Source organism: Salvelinus fontinalis, chromosome 24 (assembly GCF_029448725.1).
Source record: "Salvelinus fontinalis isolate EN_2023a chromosome 24, ASM2944872v1, whole genome shotgun sequence".
Classification (NCBI taxonomy): domain Eukaryota; kingdom Metazoa; phylum Chordata; class Actinopteri; order Salmoniformes; family Salmonidae; genus Salvelinus; species Salvelinus fontinalis.
This window is the reverse complement of record NC_074688.1, coordinates 26,055,934-26,073,706: the sequence shown is the minus strand read 5'-3', so window position 1 is coordinate 26,073,706 and position 17,773 is coordinate 26,055,934. Positions and strand designations below refer to the sequence as shown.

Here is a 17,773-nt window from a genome sequence, read left to right as displayed (position 1 = left end):
GTTGTTGCCCCGGCACCACACTGTCAGGTCACTGACCTCCTTCCTGTAGGCTGACTCATCGTCACCGGTGATCAGGCCTACTACCGTCGTGTCGACAGCGAACTTGATAATGGTGTTGCAGTCGTGCATGGCTACACAGTTGTGGGTGAACAGGGAGTACAGGGGTTGACTAAGCACACACTCCTGTGGGGCCCATGTGTTAAGGGTCAGCGTGGTGGAGGTGATGTTGCCTATCACCACCTGGGGTCTGCCCTTCAGAAAGTCCAGGATCCAGTTGCAGAGGGAGGTGTTCATTCCCAGTCCTAAGCTTGGTGAAGAGCTTGGGTTGATAATGGTGTTGAACACTGAGCTGTAGTCAATGAAGAGCATTCTCACATAGGTATTCCTCTTATCTAGGTGGGTGAGGGCAGTGTGGAGAGCAATTGAGATCGAGTCATTTATGGATCTGTTGGGGCGGTACGCAAATTGGAGTGGGTCTAAGGTGGCAAAGTTAATGTGTGTCATAACCAGCCTCTCAAAGCACTTCATGATTACAGAAGTGAGTGCTACAGGGCGGTAGTCATTGTGGCATTAGAGTTCTTAGGAACAGGGATGCTTGTGGTCATCTTAAAGCGTGGGGTTTACAGCAATCGTGCTGTTTTCTGTTCTTTTCTTTTCATTACACAGAAAGTCAACCGAAAGTCTTTTATTTATTTTTTACAACCATTGTGAATGACAACAGTTCCTCTCTCAAAAATCTTTTTAACTCTCCCCCTCGATAACCACCAAACCTCGGTGTGAAATAGAACATTGTCATGCTCCGATCCCATATCTCCACAGTTTTGCAAACAGGCGTGCGCGCAGTGGACATGGTTTGATGTAGTTTACAATCTAAGTTACCTGCTGCAGTATATCTCTGAGTTGTGCTCAGCTCTTTTGCCGCCAGTTGCTCTCGGTGTATCATACTATACATCCATTTGGCAGAGGGAGACACACAACTTGAGTGCAGAGGCCTGCCCACCGTGCCGTGATAGACGGAGCCCCAAATAACCATATAGAATCTGTTTTTCGTCATTATAGCCACGCAGCAAACTGAACATCCCATATGCCATTTCATGCTTTGGAAAAACGAGACAGAACAATGTCCTCGTGAATAGCATCCCCCGCCATGTATAGCGAACAAAAGTCAATGCATGGGCATCTCGGCCCTCACAGCTAATGTCCATTTGGAGAGCCTAAGCTAGGGAGTTTGAGTCATTCAGTCAGAGTTTCCTCTTGATTGCTAGCAATAGCATATATTATTTGTTTAACAGTGCTATCTGACAAAGGTATTGATGTGTGTTTCTGTGCCTCTGACTCCCAACACATTGTTTTCACCATATCAATTGCAGCCAGTAATAAGTCTCTGCAATAGCCTGTGGTTTCATAGCATTGAGGGCCTAGTCATTCCCCGTGGGAATGATTCAAGTGCAACGGTCAAGTGCGACCTTTTCTCATGATCTAAGGGCGCTCCCTGGTTGAAATTGATATTTTAGATTTGAATAATTTTCATTTTTAAAGTTAACCATATTACAATGATTTTGAGATACAAAGATAATATACATACTGTAAATATTTTTTTTCTCAGGGTTTTGGAAATTCTCTTGCGACCCGATTTTAATACCAGGCGACCCCTAGTTTGGGAACCGTTGGGTTAGCATGTCTTGGGGGTATGATATTTGTGCCTCTAACTTTCTCACTCATCATTATTCACAATTCATTCAGGACTATCCGTAATCATGGTAGCATTCATATTAAATGTACAAGTGTTTAGAAAACACTTAATGTGCTAGGAATATGGGACCAAATACGAAACTCTTGACAACTTTAATACACAAGTGAATTTGTCCCAATACTTTTGGTCCCCTAAAAATGGGGGGACAATGTACAAAAATGCTTTAATTTCTAAACGGTTCACTCGATATGGATGAAAATACCCTAAAATTAAAGCGGTCAGTCTGCACTTTAGTCATTGTATAATTTCAAATCCAAAGTGCAACAAAAAATGTGTCACTGTCCCAATACTTTGAGCTCACAGTGTAGTTATGTCATTGTTTAGTGGATGATACCATCAGAGGCTGTTGTGCTGTTGACACAAAGAAAACAAACAAGTAAATGACCACACATACTCAGAACTGCATTTTACACGTTTACTATTTTTAGTGTCAATGGCAAGACATTTACATCTATAAAGTCATTTAATGGCACATATTGTAAAATGCAGTAGTTTTATTACCTTTCCTACAAAAGTTTGAAGTAAGGACAAAACCACAAAAGTGCAGTTTAAAAAACACACAAATCCAGGGTTGGGTTCAATTCATTGAATTCGGGAATTAAACAAACGATGATGAAATCGAATGGACTCCAACCCTGCTCAAAACCCTCCAAAAAGGATAACATTTAGTTAACTTAATTTTTTTTAGTATCATCTAGTATAAAAATCAACAGGGGTCAAACCCAAGAAGACACTATTGTAGTGTAAACATTTATTAATAAAAAAAATCTATTGACTGGAAATAAAAAATATTGTGCACTGGATAACACCATTAGGTGAAAATAAAACACTGATGTTAGCATTAGTAACAATAGTTGTAAGAGGGTTCAGGTTATGGTATTTCCTTGTTGTTAAATCTTCTCCAGTTCTTTTAGCAGCTCTCTAAAACTTGTGACGTACCACAAACTTCTCTCCTTTACTTGCTGCCTAACCACGTTTCCACCAAATCCAATGAATGCATTCTGAAAAACAAATCAATGTGGTGAGGATAATTGTTTAATTAAAGGATCCGACCCTTTTTCCCCCAATTTTCACCTAAAATTATATAACCAAATCTAACTGGCTGTAGATCAGGACCTGAGGCAAGGATATGCATATTCTTGATACCATTTGAAAGGAAACACTTTGAAGTTTGTGGAAATGTGAAATGAATGTATGAGAATATAACACATTAGATCTGGTAAAAGATAACACAAAGAATCAAAACACACATTTTTCTTTTTACCATCATCTTTGAAATGCAAGCGAAAGGCCATAATGTACTATTTACATTTAGGCCACTAGATGGTAGCAGTGTATGTGCAACGTTTTAGACTGATCCAATGAACCATTGCATTTATGTTCAAACTGTTGTATCAAGACTGCCCAAATGTGCCTAATTGGTTTATTAATACATTTAAGTTAATAATTGTGCACTCTTCTCAAACAATAGCATGGTATTCTTTCACTGTAATAGATACTGTAAATTGGACAGTGAAAGGAAAAGGAACACAGCTACCTCTCACGGGCGCACCCCTGACTGAGCTCATGGCATTCTGCCAGACCTCTTAGTCAACCAGCTCTTATTCTCTCCCCCTTCACAGTAGAAGCCTGAAACAAGGTTCTAAAGACTGTTGACATCTAGTGGAAGCCTTAGGAAGTGCAATCGGACCAAATTGTACACTGTATATTGGATAGACAAAGACTTGAAAACCTACAAACCTCAGATTTCCCACTTCCTGGTTGGATTTTTTTCACAGGTTTTTTCCTGCCATATGAGTTCTGTTATACTCACAGACATCATTCAAACAGTTTTAGAAGCTTCCGAGTGTTTTCTACCAATCTACTAATAATATGCATATCTTAGCTTCTGGGCCTGAGTAGCAGGCAGTTTACTCTGGGCACCTTATTCACCCAAGCTACTCAATACTGCCCCCAGCCATAAGAAGTTTTAAGCACCTTTTTTAAAGACACAGTTGCAGGGGTGTATTCACTAGGAACCAAACAGAAGCAACTGGATTGAACCGGGGAGGAACCTACCTGAATTTGTCGAATAGAAACTCGTTTCCATTGCAAATTTTTTTTTTGCTACGGTCTGCGACTAATGAATACATCCCAATACTAGATTGTCAGGTGTTAGAGGCAGCTATAATGTAAAGTAATAATGAACAATGGATGTCTTTTGTCTTTTAACTCCTCCAGAGGCACTGCACTGCTGTTGACTCTGTGTTCCACCTAAAAATGTGTTGTGTGCGTATTTCTGTGGTGTCTAGGGGTGTTGGGAACAGAGACAAAATACAAATTTCCTCCACAAAATGGACAAGAAAGTATTCCATGACAGAAAGCCGGAGATTACATAAATAACAGCTATAAATACTAGCTTGTCACCTGTCTTTTAGTGTATTGAGAAGACAACACTTACTGCAGGGGGACAGGCCTCCAGGTCTGTGGCTCCATCACCGATCATCACCACGTTCTTGAAGCCGTGCTTCTCCTTGAGCATGCTGATAACCTTCCCCTTCCCATTACTCTCAGATGTGGGCTGGGTCTCGTCAAAGCCAGCGAACTCACCTAGAAGGAAAATAGAACAACAAATTAGTAAAGAATTCCTCCCTGTAGAGGCCAATCTACTGCTTGCTTGATTGAAACCAGCCCTCTGAAGTCCAGTTCAAGTTTTATTGTCACAAGTACAGTAAAATGCTTCACTTGCAAGCTCTAACCAACAGTGCAGTAATCAATATCAAAAGAGTATAACTAATACAAATAAAATATATATATAATAAAGGAAACGAGAATTAAGAAATAAGAGAGGAAGCTATATACAGAGTCAGTGCCAATATCAAATGTACAGGGATACCGGAGTAACAAGATGGCCACCCGATTTTGCTTCCAGCCATCAAACCAAAACAACCAATAATATTAAAACATGAATGATCATACTGTCATCAACCACACTTCATCCCTTCCACAGTGTGAGAGGTGATTCTGATACTGCTCTGATCTGCTCTTACCATTGAAGTAGAACTTGAGGCGGTTGGCATACACGTGATGGAGGGGAATGTTGAGTTGAGTGGAGACATGCTCCACGATACAGCGGAAACCGCCAGAGACCAGGAACACCTTCACGTTGCGCTGGTGCAGAGTATCAACAAGCTCCCTGGACAATGTACAGAAATGTGCATTTATTCTACAACATGCAGAAATTAGTACAGGTTTCATAAGCGATTGTAACTTGAGGTTAGACGCCCAGCTTGAAGAGACTACTAGTTCAACCATTTTATGTGAGAATTATGATCAAATTACCATAGCCTCTGCTAATAACCAAATAGTGTTGAGTGGGAAAAAAAGACTGACCAATTGAAATCAACAACCACTTACTTAATACCTGCTGTCAACTGGGGAGGGTGGTCAGTTATCAGTTTGTTCACTTGTTCCCTTGAACATCGGATGATGGACAGGCGCTCCGTCAGAGCAGTTTTAAAAGTCACTGACCCCCCCATGGCCTTGCGAGTCCTGAATTGAGAGAAGCACAATGTACTCAACAAATATGTTGCAAATTTAACCTTTAGAAAGTAACATGTAGAAAGTTATGGCACAGGGAAATGTACAGGGAAATGTAGATGGGCCTAGATAAAGAAAGGAGAGAAGAAAGAAACATGCATTTCAGCACACTTAAAATCATTACGAATTGCTACACAACATACATTTCTGTGACAGCATCTCCAACCCCGCAGAATTTGGCTAGCTCATCAATGCCTTCTTCTCTGATAACAGTGCTGTCCACGTCGAAGCACACTGCATCTGCTCTCCGGAAGATTTCCTTTGTCTGTGATAAAGTTGTCATTATGCTGAAGCAAGAGCACGCAGGAGAGACAAAAACATCATTGATTGTTTAACTGACAGCGGTAATTTCTATTTGAAAGTGATGAGTGCATCGAAGGACAAGTAATTACATTTGTTAATAGTAGACAGAAAAGCACAAGATTGAACTTCACTCAACTTTCTAGAATTATTCCCCTTAGTTAACACGATCAACGTTTCACTTTACTGTGGGAATTGTGATCGAATCAACACAATATTAGCCACATTCAATGTAACATACCGAAACAAAACGAACTATGCAAGACTTAGTATGCAAACCTAACTATACGAGAGATTGTTGCAGGCAGACAGATCGGAGTAGAAGTCTATGCGATGACAGGCACGACTCAGACATGTACTCTACACAAACCGGTGTGCCATTACCAATCAGATGTGCAGTAGACATATATGCAAATAGACCATTGCCATATATATGGATCTGTGAAATTCACTTTGAACTGGACCGTTTTTACAGCATCAGCGGTCTTGAGTAGATGCGCTTGTTGAGATCAAGGCGAAAGCTACAGTTGAAGTCGGAAGTTTACATACACCTTAGCCAAATACATTTAAAAACTCAGTTGTCACAATTCCTGACATTTAATCCTGTTAAAGCAGTCCAAAGTTCCCGCAAAGCAACATAGAGATGGAACGCGCCGTTCAGACGGTGAAGAACCTGCTCAAGAAAGCAGCTAACCCCACTCCAGAATATCTTCAGCCCTGCGCAACTGCTGATGGGACGACAGCTTCGTACCACAGTGCCAAAACTCCCATCGCTGCTAGACCCATCAATCCCAAACACAGGTGTGGTCAGCTCAAAGGAAAAGGAGAGAAGGAGTGCGGATCAGCAACGCTTCAACAAGCGTCACAGATTCAGCAACCTCAGCAGACACCCACCTGGAAAACAGGTGTTGATGACGGACTCAAATCACAGGAACAGTGCTGAGGGAACATGCAATACCACAATCCTACATAGTGGAAGTTCCCCACGGTTCTGTCCACAGGAACAGATATCACCTCATCCCTATGGATGGACCTGAGAACAACAACGCTACGCAGGAGAAGATTCAAGTGTCTTCACCACTCCGACACACCAACACCCAAGGTAATCCTGGATGTACCTGCTACATCCAGAACAAGGTCTGGGCGAGCAATAGTTAAACCTCAAAGACTGGACTTTTAAATCAGAGCAAAAACAAAAGACTGAGCTCAAAGTAAAAAATAGGACAAAACAACAGCTGTCAGTTCTAATTTACATGTGTGATACATTTGTTTTAAAAGAAATGAGAGATGCATTTTGGGTTAAAGTTTACAGAAAATATTTTACAATCATGACTATGTTGAACTAGACAGGAACAGACGTACTGTCATAAAAAGGCAGAATAATCCCTTAGACCTACCGACATAAAGACATAATAATACCTTGAGGTTTTTTGAGACAAAGGCAGTGTACCATTTATCTTCTGAAAAGGGGAGATGTGGTGTTATTTGCATATTGTATCCTGATTAGCATATTACCAATGGCGTCTGGGGAACGTAGGGGTTCATGAAGAAGCATTGCTCTCTCTCATGTGGCTTGTAATGTGAAGCTAGCAATAAATTTGCCTTCATAAAAGATATACTGTTAGTAGTTATTTTACTCACGTACAGACACGTTTCATTACACGAGTGATCAGCTCAAGCATGCGATAGAAACGGTCTACCGTACATGATTAATCGACTGATGCAGTGCAAAAAAATATTTAACGAAACAAAACTTTAAAATATATATTATATTGTTAAAAATTACACCGAATTAACTTAGTCGGTCCGTGCATCGTTTTCTTCTAGTTGCTGGCAGTAGCAACAGCGTACAACAGCAGCCTTGGAGAAGACTATCGTGCAACTGTTGCGTCACCCTCTCCTCGCGAAAAAGTGCCCGGCATGCACGCAAAAGGTGATGAATGCCATTGCCAACTTGAGTTTCCACTACGATACATGTGTGCACGGTCGGCATCACAGAGCAAAACAGTAGAGTTAATTTGAAATCATGCAATGCGTTACATAATGTATCAGTTTAAGGACATTATATACGTCTGTATTACCTGTGCAAAGTGTCCTTGATGGTGTTAAATGTTACTATTCATATGTATTTTTTGGCATGTGCTGGTCCTGCAAACTAAGTCTACTTTCTTCAACAAGAAAACAAGTTTGTGCAAAATGTTCTTACTTACTGGTTGCTAAAGCGTTGATATGGCACTGTCCACGGTTTCAGCATTGGCCGACTTCCCAGATGCTTTCAATAGGTTCAGTGAGGAAGAGAAAGCCGAGCGAATCAAAAGAAAGCCGGCACGTGAGACCGCCCACTACTGTTTGCTTTTACCAGAGACACTTTCGCGGAGATGGAAAACTCAATTGGCCGCGTATTATCGGCCATTGTGTATGATGCCAATGCAACTTCAATGAGCCGCGTGGTGCACTCTGTGATTTTGGGACAAGTAGAGCTCTCCTTCAAGGAAAGAAATGGAGTCAGTTGGGCGCTAGCTCAAAAACCCAACATTAGCATGTATTTCGTCAACAAGAAGTACATTACACGATGTGAGATAAATAACTTGCTATCTGTAATATTGTATAGCTTTGGAATCGTGACATTATATACTTTCGAGGAAAATATGCACGTTTATCGACTCATACCCTGACTTTGAGAAGGGATTGCGTGACGGTTAGCTTCCACATGGTGCTGGGTGGGGCGTTATACGTACCTGCATTAATTGATCCATTTGATTTTTATCTCCTCCTTTCTCTAATATCTCTGCTTTTACGTAACCCCAGAGGCGAAGAGGTGAGATGCCCAACTCGGCAGAAAAAAATGTCCAGCAGGTGGCGTTCTTTCGTTGCTTCGCCCACCAAGCAAGGAATTTTTGTGTGGAGATCAGTGAGTGTCGAATTTGATGGCTTATTTGCTAGGTGAGGTTTATTTGATCTAATATACGTTTTGTAATTATTAAATTGTTACGAGTGTACTGAGATAATTAGGACACGTGACATCCCGGCAACTTTCAGAAAAAATACTATATCGGAGTTGTCTCGAGATGGCTATACCGCCCCCAACTGCATTGCCTTTTTGACAGTGAGACAAATTACATCTATTTTTACATATACATTACCTATTTATGTCCATATTAATATTTTATTTCATACAAAGTGGTTGCTCATGATGGTAGATTTTAGAATGGAGTAGGGCACTTTTTAAAATCTGATTTATAAATCGCATCCTCTTCTAAACAGCTGAGTTTGAACAGTTTTGTATTATAAAGATCTGTGAATTTGCGCCGCTCAGCGCCAAATTGAACCTCGTGAACAAAAAGGTTGACTCCGCCTTTTCTATATTTGAGTTACCTATTTTATCACCAATCACACAGGGTAATTTGGATTTCCGCCTAACATCTGGCCAATAAGACGACAGTAAGGAGTGATCACTGTCAATTTCCGCATGTGAAGCCCAGAGAGTTCCAGAAACCGGCCTTTCTTAATTTAGCGTTAGCCTTTACAGTACATTCTACAGCGTGGATTAACTGAATAGCAAATGTTTACACCATGACTGCTATAAAGGCATTAAACCCGAAAGCTGAGGTAGCACGTGCTCAAGCCGCTCTTGCAGTAAATATCAGTGCTGCTCGGGGTCTTCAGGATGTGCTCAAAAGTAATTTGGGACCAAAAGGAACAATGAAAATGTGAGTGCAACTGGCCATGCTCGCTAGCAGTTAGCATGCTACTGCTACTAGTTTAGCTAACATCGTGGTATCCTGGCAGCCAGTAGACCATTTGTGGTATTAGATATGTTTATTTTGTCAGATACATTGTACGCAGTAGTTTCTCTAAGAAACTATGTTAGCTTTTTGATAGATAGTGGATTTCCTAGCCACCTCCAAAATACGTAGCTACGGTTAGCTAAATTATAGCTAGCTATCTGAATTATCATCAGGGAGTGGTTTTACAATTGGCACTGGATTATTTGACCAATCAATTTCTATTAACTATAAAGGATAATCAGCAGATACCTAAATAATTTGGAGACTACTATAACTGAAAATCTGGCTATCAGTTTATGTACAACTAGTCTCATTGTTTTCTAGCTATACTCGTTATTAGAGACATTAGTGTACAATGCATCTAGTCATGTTTTAAATATCCATTTGTTGAGCCTCTAACAAATTATGTTTTGTGTGCTTGTTTGCAGGCTTGTATCAGGGGCTGGTGACATAAAGCTGACCAAAGATGGTAATGTCTTGTTGCACGAAATGGTAAGACAAATATCCCATGAGTTTGATGTACAGTTAACGCCCATGTGTGTTTTATTTTTTTAAATTTTTTTTAGTCCCATGGATTTTACTCTTTGATACAGTAAAGTGTGGTCTGTAACCTCTGCATTGGAGGAGTTGCATTCTCCTCCCCATGTATTCAGTAGACCAGTACATCTTCATCTAACATCTGTAACCTTACTAATTGTGAGATGTGTTGCCTTATAGTCTTGCTTTGACACTAAAGTTTTGTCTTCAATCAGCAAATCCAGCATCCGACAGCATCCTTGATTGCCAAAGTGGCTACGGCACAGGATGACATCACAGGTGATGGTACAACATCCAATGTGCTCATCATTGGCGAGCTCCTGAAACAAGCTGACCTCTACGTGTCAGAGGTGAGATGGGGCTTGGGGGAAGCCCCCAACATGTAATTTAAATAGTTTCCTAGATAAAAGAAGGGATTTTGATAAAGCATTTCATTTTAGCAAGGTTGTGTGATGACTTAAAATTATTTAATTGATAAATGTAGAATCGGTGCCACTAAAGCAGGTTGCATAATCTGCATCCCAGTACCATTAGTTAACACCCTATTCCTGTTTTTTTTCTGTCTTTGCCTCCAAAAAGGGTCTCCACCCACGGATAATAGCAGAAGGTTTTGAGGCAGCCAAGGATAAGGCTCTGAAGGTGCTCGAGGAGATGAAGGTGACCAGAGAGATGGACAGAGAGACCCTCATCCACGTGGCCCGCACCTCCCTCAGGACCAAGGTCCACGCCGAGCTGGCTGATCTCCTCACAGAGGTGTGTGTTTGTGACGGGAATACAGATATGCATCTGTTCTTCAGATACCTTTAAAACATAAAGTAGGGGCGTGGATCAGAAAACCAGTCACTATCTGGTGTGACCACCATTTGGCTCATGCAGGGTGACATCTCATTCACAGAGAGTTGCTCAAGCTGTTGATTGTGGCCTTTGGAATGTTGTCCTACTCTTCAATGGCTGTGCGAAGTTGCTGGATATTGGCATGAACTGGAACACGCTGTTGTACATGTCGATTCAGAGAAACCCAAACATGCTCAATGGGTGACAGGTCTGGTGAGTATGCAGGCCATGGAAGAACAGGAACATTTTTAGCTTCCAGGAATTGTGTACAGATCTCTTTTATTTTTTCTATTTAACCAGGTAGGCTAGTTGAGAACTAGTTCTCATTTACAACTGCGACCTGGCCAAGATAAAGCAAAGCAGTGCGACAGAGTTACACATGGAATAAACAAACGTACAGTCAATAAAACAATAGAGAAAGTCTACATACAGTGTGTGCAAAGGAGGGAGGATAAGGGGGTGAGGCAAAAGGGGTGTAGTGGCAATTATTACGGTATGGCAAATTAAACACTGGGGTGATAATGTGCAGAAGATGAGTTTGCAAGTAGAGGTACTGGCGCGCAAAGGAGCAAAATAAATAACAATATGGGGATGAGGTAGTTAGATGGGCTATTTACAGATTGGCTCTGTGCAGTGGTCTGTGAGCTGCTCTGACAGCTGGTGCTTAAAGCTAGTGAGAGAAATGAGTCTCCAGCTTCAGTGATTTTTGCAGTTTGTTCCAGTCATTGGCAGCAGAGAACTGTAAGGAAAGGCGGCCGAAGGAGGAATTGGCTTTGGGGGTGACCGGTGAAATATACCTGCTGGAGCGTGTGCTGCTATGGTGACCAGTGAGCTGAGATAAGGCGGGGCTTTACCTAGCAAAGACTTATAGATGACCTGGAGCAAGTGGGTTTGGCGATGGATATGAAGCGAGGCCAGCCAACGAGAGCATACAAGTTGCAGTGGTGGGTAGTATATGGGGCTCTCGCTGTGTCTGCATTCAAATTGCTGTCCATAAAATCCAATTTGGTTTGTTCGTAGCTTATGCCTGCCCATACCACAACCCTACCGCCACCATGGGTCACTCTGTTCACAACGTTGACATTAGCAAACCGCTCGCCCACACAACGGCATACATGCTGTCTGCCATCTGCTCGGTTCAGTTGAAACCAGGATTTATCTGAGAAGAGCACACTTCTCCAACGTGCCAGTTGACATCGATGGTGAGCATTTGCCCGCTGAAGTCGATTACGACACTGAACTGCAGTCAGGTCAAGACCCTGGTGAGGACAACGAGCATGCAGATGAGCTTCCCTGAGACGGTTTCTAGCAGTTTGTGCAGAAATTCTTAGGTTGTGTAAACCCACAGTTTGATCAGCTGTCCGGGTGGCTGGTCTCAAGATCCCGCAGGTCAAAAAGCTGGATGTGGATGTCTCGGGCTGCCGTGGTTACACGTGGTCTGCTGTTGAGGCCGGTTGAATGTACTGCCAAATTCTCTAAAACAACGTTGGAAGTTGCTTATGGTAGAGAAATTAACATTTAAATTATCTGGCAACAGCTCTGGTAGACATTCCTGCAGTCTGCATGCCAATTGCATGCTCCCTCAACTTCAGACATCTGTAGCATTTTGTTGTGACAAAACTGTACATTTTTAATGGAATTATTGTCCCGAGCACAAGGTACACCTGTGTAATCCGCTTCTTGATATGCCACAACTGTCAGGTATATGGATTCTCTTGGCAAAGGAAAAATGGTCACTAACAGGGATGTGAACTAAATTTGAGAGAAATAAGCTTTTTGTGCATATGGAAAATTTCTGGGACGTTAGTTCAACTCATGAAACATGAGACCAACACTTCCATGTTGCATTAAAAAAAATGCAATTTCTGCCCTGCTAGAGCTGCCCTGGTCAACTTTAAGTGCTGTTATAGTGAAGTGGAAACGTCTACGAGCAACAACTGCTCAGCTGCGAAGTGGGAGGTCACAGAATGGGACCATCGAGTGCTGAAGCACACAGCGTGTAAAATCATTGTCTGTCCTCGGTCGCAACACTCAACCAAGTTCCAAACTGCCCCTGGAAGCAATGTCCGTACAATAACTGTTCGTCGGGAGTTTCATAAAATGGGTTTCCATGGCCAAGCAGCCGCACACAAGCCTAAGATCACAATGCCAAGCGTGTGTAAAGCTCGCCGCCATTGGACTCTGGAGCAATGGAAACACGTTCTCTGGAGTGATGAATCCCGCTTCACTATTTGGCAGTCCGACAGACAAAACGGGGTTTGGCGGATGCCAGGAGAACGCTACCTGCCACAATGCATAGTGCCAACTGTAAAGTTTGGAGGAGTAATAATGCTTTGGAGCTTTCATGGTACAGGCTAGGCCCATTAGTTCCAGTGAAGGGAAATCTTAACGCTACAGCGTACAATGACATTCTAGATTCTGTCGCCACAGTTTCGGAATGTCCCTTTCCTGTTTCAGCATGACAATGCGGTGCACAAAGCGAGGTCCATACAGAAATGGTTTGTTGAGATTGGTGTGGAAGAACATAGCCCTGACCTCAACCCCATCTAACATCTTTGGGATTAATTGGAACGCTGACTGCGAGCCAGGCCTAATCACCCAACATCAGTGCCCAACCTCACTAATGCTCTTGTGGCAGAATGGAAGCAAGTCTGCACCAATGGTTCAACATCTAGTGGAAAGCCTTCCTAGAAGAGTAAAGGCTGTTTTGGTAAAGGGGGGACCTTTAATGCCCAGGATTTTGGAATGAGATGTTCGACGAGCAGGTGTCCACATACTTATAGCCGTGTAGAACAGGGATGGGCTACTGTAGTCCTCGGGGCCGGAGTGGTTACACACCATCCCTAGCGCAAACGGACAATTATTATTATTATTATTTTTTTAAATTAAATTTATATATATTTTTTTAAGTCAATTGCATTTTAAACTGAATATCATGATTAGTTGGTCTATTGGAATCTGGTGTCACACTTTTGCCCCAGCTAACACACCCATCAGGCCCTCGAGGACTGGAGTTACCCATCCCTGACTTAAAGCATTTACTTGAGCTTGGCTGATGTGGGACTTTTTTGGTGGGGCTCTTCCATGCACCAGACAAGCTTAATCAAGCAATGCTCTACTTGTCATTTGATTGTATGATCAGCACATCTAACTTCACTCCCTTGGGGGATATTTTTCAGGCTGTGGTGGATGCTGTGCTGGCTATCCACAGACCCAATGAGCCTATTGACCTGTTCATGGTAGAGATCATGGAGATGAAGCATAAGACTGACAGCGACACACAGTGAGTGTACATATCACTTTCCCTCATATACAGTCACTGACAATGCATACATTTGAATTGTGTCCAACATTGTAACCTTTTCTGTCCCCTCCCTAGGCTGATCCGAGGCCTGGTATTGGACCACGGCGCTCGCCATCCAGACATGAAGAAGCGGGTGGAGGACGCCTTTGTGCTCACTTGCAATGCCTCTTTGGAATATGAGAAAACGTCAGTATAATGTTAGCGCAGCTATCTTTGGCTTTTACTAGGTGGACTAAATGTGTAGGCATGGATGAATTCTGTGTTACGGTCAGCAGTAGATCCAGTCAGACACCATGCAAAAGCATCCTTTCACTACTTCTTTACTAAGGGTGAGTGCTGACCTGTGCCTCATCTACTCCATGGAGAAGTGAATACAAGTCCTGCAGTTTAGTTAATTTCAGAGATGTGGCAATGCTCTTTTTAAGCAGGAATGATTTTTGGTCACTGGAAAGTCAATATTATAGGACGTAGCTACTACAGTAAAGGAGCTTGTAGTGTGACCGCCTATGTTGGTATACTTTCCCAATCGTGTCCTGTGAAAAGAGCATGGATTTCTAAACTGTCAGTTCACATAAACCCCTGCTTTACTTTCAGTGAGGTGAACTCTGGCTTCTTCTACAAGAGTGCTGGCGAGAGGGAGAAGCTGGTGGCTGCTGAGAGGAAGTTCATCGAGGAGCGTGTGAAGAAGATCATCGAGCTCAAGAACGCAGTTTGTGCTGATAACAGCAAGGGCTTTGTGGTCCTCAACCAGAAGGTATAACTAGGAAGTTAATTTATTCACTGGCAAAGATCACATTTCCAAAATATGTTTTATCTTCAATCTTTCAAAGAACATTTTTTGAAGACTCAGGCAATACTAACTTATTAACCAGAAGTGTCTGACAGCACAGTGAACACCCTTGTGTGCCTTCTTTGTAGCTCCCTTGGATTTTACTCTGTGCTACAGTAAAGTGTGGTCTGTAACCTCTGCATTGGAGGAGCTGCATTCTCCTCCACATGTATTCAGCAGACCAGTACATTCAGTATTGCAGCATATTAAAACTGATGTGAATTATATATTTAATGAATCCAAATGTATATTTTTTTAATTACTCATTACAGGGCATTGACCCATATTCCCTGGATGCTCTGGCCAAAGAGGGCATTGTAGCTCTGCGTAGGACCAAGAGGAGGAACATGGAAAGGTACAATAACTATATAGCTTTCCTCAATCTTTGTTTACAAGCTTGAACAGTGCATCTTGGAGAGGTACTCTAGTGCATGGACGAATTCTGTGTTACTCTTGTCAGTAGTAAAATCAGTCAGACACCATGCAAAAGCATATTTTCACTCCTACTTTACTAAATGTGAGTGCTGTCCTGTGCCTCACCTACTCAGTGGAGGAGTGAATACAATGTTGTGTGTGTGTGTGTGAGACTAATGTAATATTTGAGTGTCTTGCTGACCATTTTACCCCATCTACCCCCAGACTCACCCTGGCCTGTGGAGGTATCGCCATGAACTCTTTCGAAGACCTCACCCCAGAATGCCTGGGCCAGGCTGGTCTGGTCTATGAACACACCCTGGTGAGTTAACATGCTGGGTCTTTACCTTTATACCAGGACAAACCGTCAAATGGTCTGTACCAGTTTCTAAAACATTTGGTACAGAATTCCTCCTGGTGTGGGTGGGTGGAATCACTGGCCACATTCACCCCACTAAGTGAGGATACAAAAGGGGCCTAATCAGCTTGCCATGCCTCTTCTTTCCAATACTATGAAAATCTATGATTTGGTAAAAATGTGTATGTCAAACATGTAATATTGTGGTTTATCATGAAGTTAAATATGTAGTGGTTTCTCCCCCACACAGGGTGAGGAGAAGTACACATTCATAGAGAAGTGTGGAAACCCCCTGTCGGTGACCCTGCTTGTGAAGGGACCCAACAAACACACCCTGACCCAGATCAAAGACGCAGTCAGGGATGGGCTTAGGGCTGTCAAGAACGCCATCGAGGACGGTACGTACTGCTGCAACGGAAGTTCATCTGACACTAGGGAGGATTAATCAAACTCAGCAACTATTTGAATCCAGCTCTACTATCACTGATATTGAGTGGGGGAGAGTTTGGTTTTATCAAGATGGGACTGATTCTGTAATGATGCTGGAATAGATTTGTAGGCATGGATGAATTCTGTGTTACTCTGTCAGTAGTAGATGCAATCAGACACCATGCAAAAACATTCTTTCACTACTTCTTTACTAAAGGTGAGTGCTGACCTGTGCCTCGCCTACTCGGAGAAGTGAATACGAGTAGCTAGTTTAAGTGCATACTAAAACTCTTCAGGAACAGCCCACTAAAGTCTTCCCTGTGGAATGATGAGAAGTCTGTGGTCAGATGGCATCCATTCACATTTTCAAACACCACTCTGCCTCAAATCACTTAATTTTGTGTGTATAATAATACCTTTTAGAAATCCTTTTGTTTTTCAGTGTGCCTACCCATATCAACGACTGATCTCTTCAGTATTGCTTATCAGCCAGTCAGCTGTTGTTCAGAGTCTGATCCTAATGTTGACTTTGCAGGCTGCGTGGTGTCAGGGGCCGGGGCCTTCGAGGTGGCTGTGCATGATGCTCTGATAAAGCACAAACCCTCAGTGAAGGGCCGGGCTCAGCTGGGTGTGCAGGCTTTTGCTGATGCCCTCCTCATCATCCCCAAGGTATGTAGTGAGTCTTAAAGTTATTTATTTTTGTCAATGCCTTGCGTGCTTTGTCATTCTATTGATATAACATCTATTTAACTCGGACAATGAATGAAATCAGATTTTAGTTAAGAAAAGTCTTAGCAATAGATCTAAGTACTGCTGACTGTTTCTTTCTCTCCAGGTACTAGCCCAGAACTCTGGTTATGATCCAATGGAGACCCTGGTCAAACTCCAGACTGAGTACAAAGAGAGTGGTCAGCTGGTTGGAGTCGACCTGAGCTCTGGTATGGAATTTAACCTCAAACTGAGGATATGGATTTATTTCACATCATACTCATTTCCTATGTCAAAACCAAAATATTAAAATCACTTTAAATTTACCAATTTTTGTTTTCTTTAGGTGAACCAATGGTCGCTTCGGAAGCTGGGGTTTGGGATAACTACAGTGTTAAGAAACAACTCCTTCACTCATGGTAAGAACAACACACCCTTTTAATCTCAATTCAGTATGACCCTTCAGATTTAAGATTCAATGACCCTTTGGATTAAACTGTTATTGATTTGTTTTCTGTCCACAGCACGGTAATAGCCAGCAATATCCTGTTGGTGGATGAGATCATGAGAGCAGGCATGTCATCCCTGAAGGGTTAAGGTCAGAACCGATGACCGAGATGAGCTCTTGTGGATGACTACCACTTCAGATACTAGTTATTAGAGCAGCCTTGTAGAATAACTAGGGGAATAAATGGACCAGTATTAGGTTCTCATCCTAGGTGGTGATTGGAGAATTATCTTGTTCCCCTGCTTGTTGACATGTCCGTTCTGTCGTATTATACATGGATGGACACTTTCATCCCACGTGTTCATTTTTGTTTAGTTTTTTTGTTATGGATCATACCAAGAATGTATAAACCTCACTCTTAGTATGTAATAAACCTGTTGCTCTGCTTTGCAGCTCATTATAATCAATCATAAGTTATACATTTTGCACCAA

General features: G+C 42.2%; 2 protein-coding genes and 4 non-coding genes across 12 annotated transcripts; 5 read left to right on the top strand and 1 right to left on the bottom strand.

The window, feature by feature from the left end:
• Positions 1-2,154: 2,154 nt before the first annotated feature.
• LOC129822606 (phosphoserine phosphatase-like) lies at positions 2,155-7,973 on the bottom strand. 7 transcript variants are annotated; one of them, XM_055880969.1, is made up of 6 exons: positions 7,843-7,973; positions 5,476-5,619; positions 5,150-5,284; positions 4,783-4,928; positions 4,194-4,342; positions 2,155-2,754 (listed from the first exon to the last, which is right to left on the bottom strand). In XM_055880969.1, the coding sequence occupies exons 1-6, from the start codon at positions 7,884-7,886 to the stop codon at positions 2,644-2,646; spliced, it is 729 nt and encodes a 242-aa protein (XP_055736944.1). In that variant the 5' UTR covers positions 7,887-7,973; the 3' UTR covers positions 2,155-2,643. The 7 variants fall into 7 exon arrangements, with proteins under 7 accessions (XP_055736944.1, XP_055736947.1, XP_055736946.1 ...); XM_055880972.1 differs by lacking the exon at positions 7,843-7,973 and adding an exon at positions 7,714-7,836; XM_055880971.1 differs by lacking the exon at positions 7,843-7,973 and adding an exon at positions 7,274-7,642.
• A 1,123-nt stretch (positions 7,974-9,096) lies between these two features.
• On the top strand, positions 9,097-17,748 carry LOC129822582 (T-complex protein 1 subunit zeta-like). Its single transcript, XM_055880925.1, has 14 exons — positions 9,097-9,342; positions 9,849-9,912; positions 10,173-10,307; positions 10,537-10,710; positions 13,971-14,074; positions 14,171-14,281; positions 14,690-14,849; positions 15,197-15,279; positions 15,564-15,660; positions 15,947-16,094; positions 16,661-16,794; positions 16,961-17,063; positions 17,180-17,252; positions 17,358-17,748. The coding sequence occupies exons 1-14, from the start codon at positions 9,206-9,208 to the stop codon at positions 17,428-17,430; spliced, it is 1,596 nt and encodes a 531-aa protein (XP_055736900.1). The 5' UTR covers positions 9,097-9,205; the 3' UTR covers positions 17,431-17,748.
• Positions 14,340-14,474, top strand: LOC129822685 (small nucleolar RNA SNORA15). Its single transcript, XR_008754509.1, has one exon. It is a non-coding gene; the product is annotated as a small nucleolar RNA SNORA15 (small nucleolar RNA).
• Positions 14,978-15,116, top strand: LOC129822686 (small nucleolar RNA SNORA22). Its single transcript, XR_008754510.1, has one exon. It is a non-coding gene; the product is annotated as a small nucleolar RNA SNORA22 (small nucleolar RNA).
• LOC129822683 (small nucleolar RNA SNORA15) lies at positions 15,354-15,491 on the top strand. Its single transcript, XR_008754507.1, has one exon. It is a non-coding gene; the product is annotated as a small nucleolar RNA SNORA15 (small nucleolar RNA).
• LOC129822684 (small nucleolar RNA SNORA15) lies at positions 16,256-16,389 on the top strand. The gene has a single exon (XR_008754508.1). It is a non-coding gene; the product is annotated as a small nucleolar RNA SNORA15 (small nucleolar RNA).
• Positions 17,749-17,773: the final 25 nt, after the last annotated feature.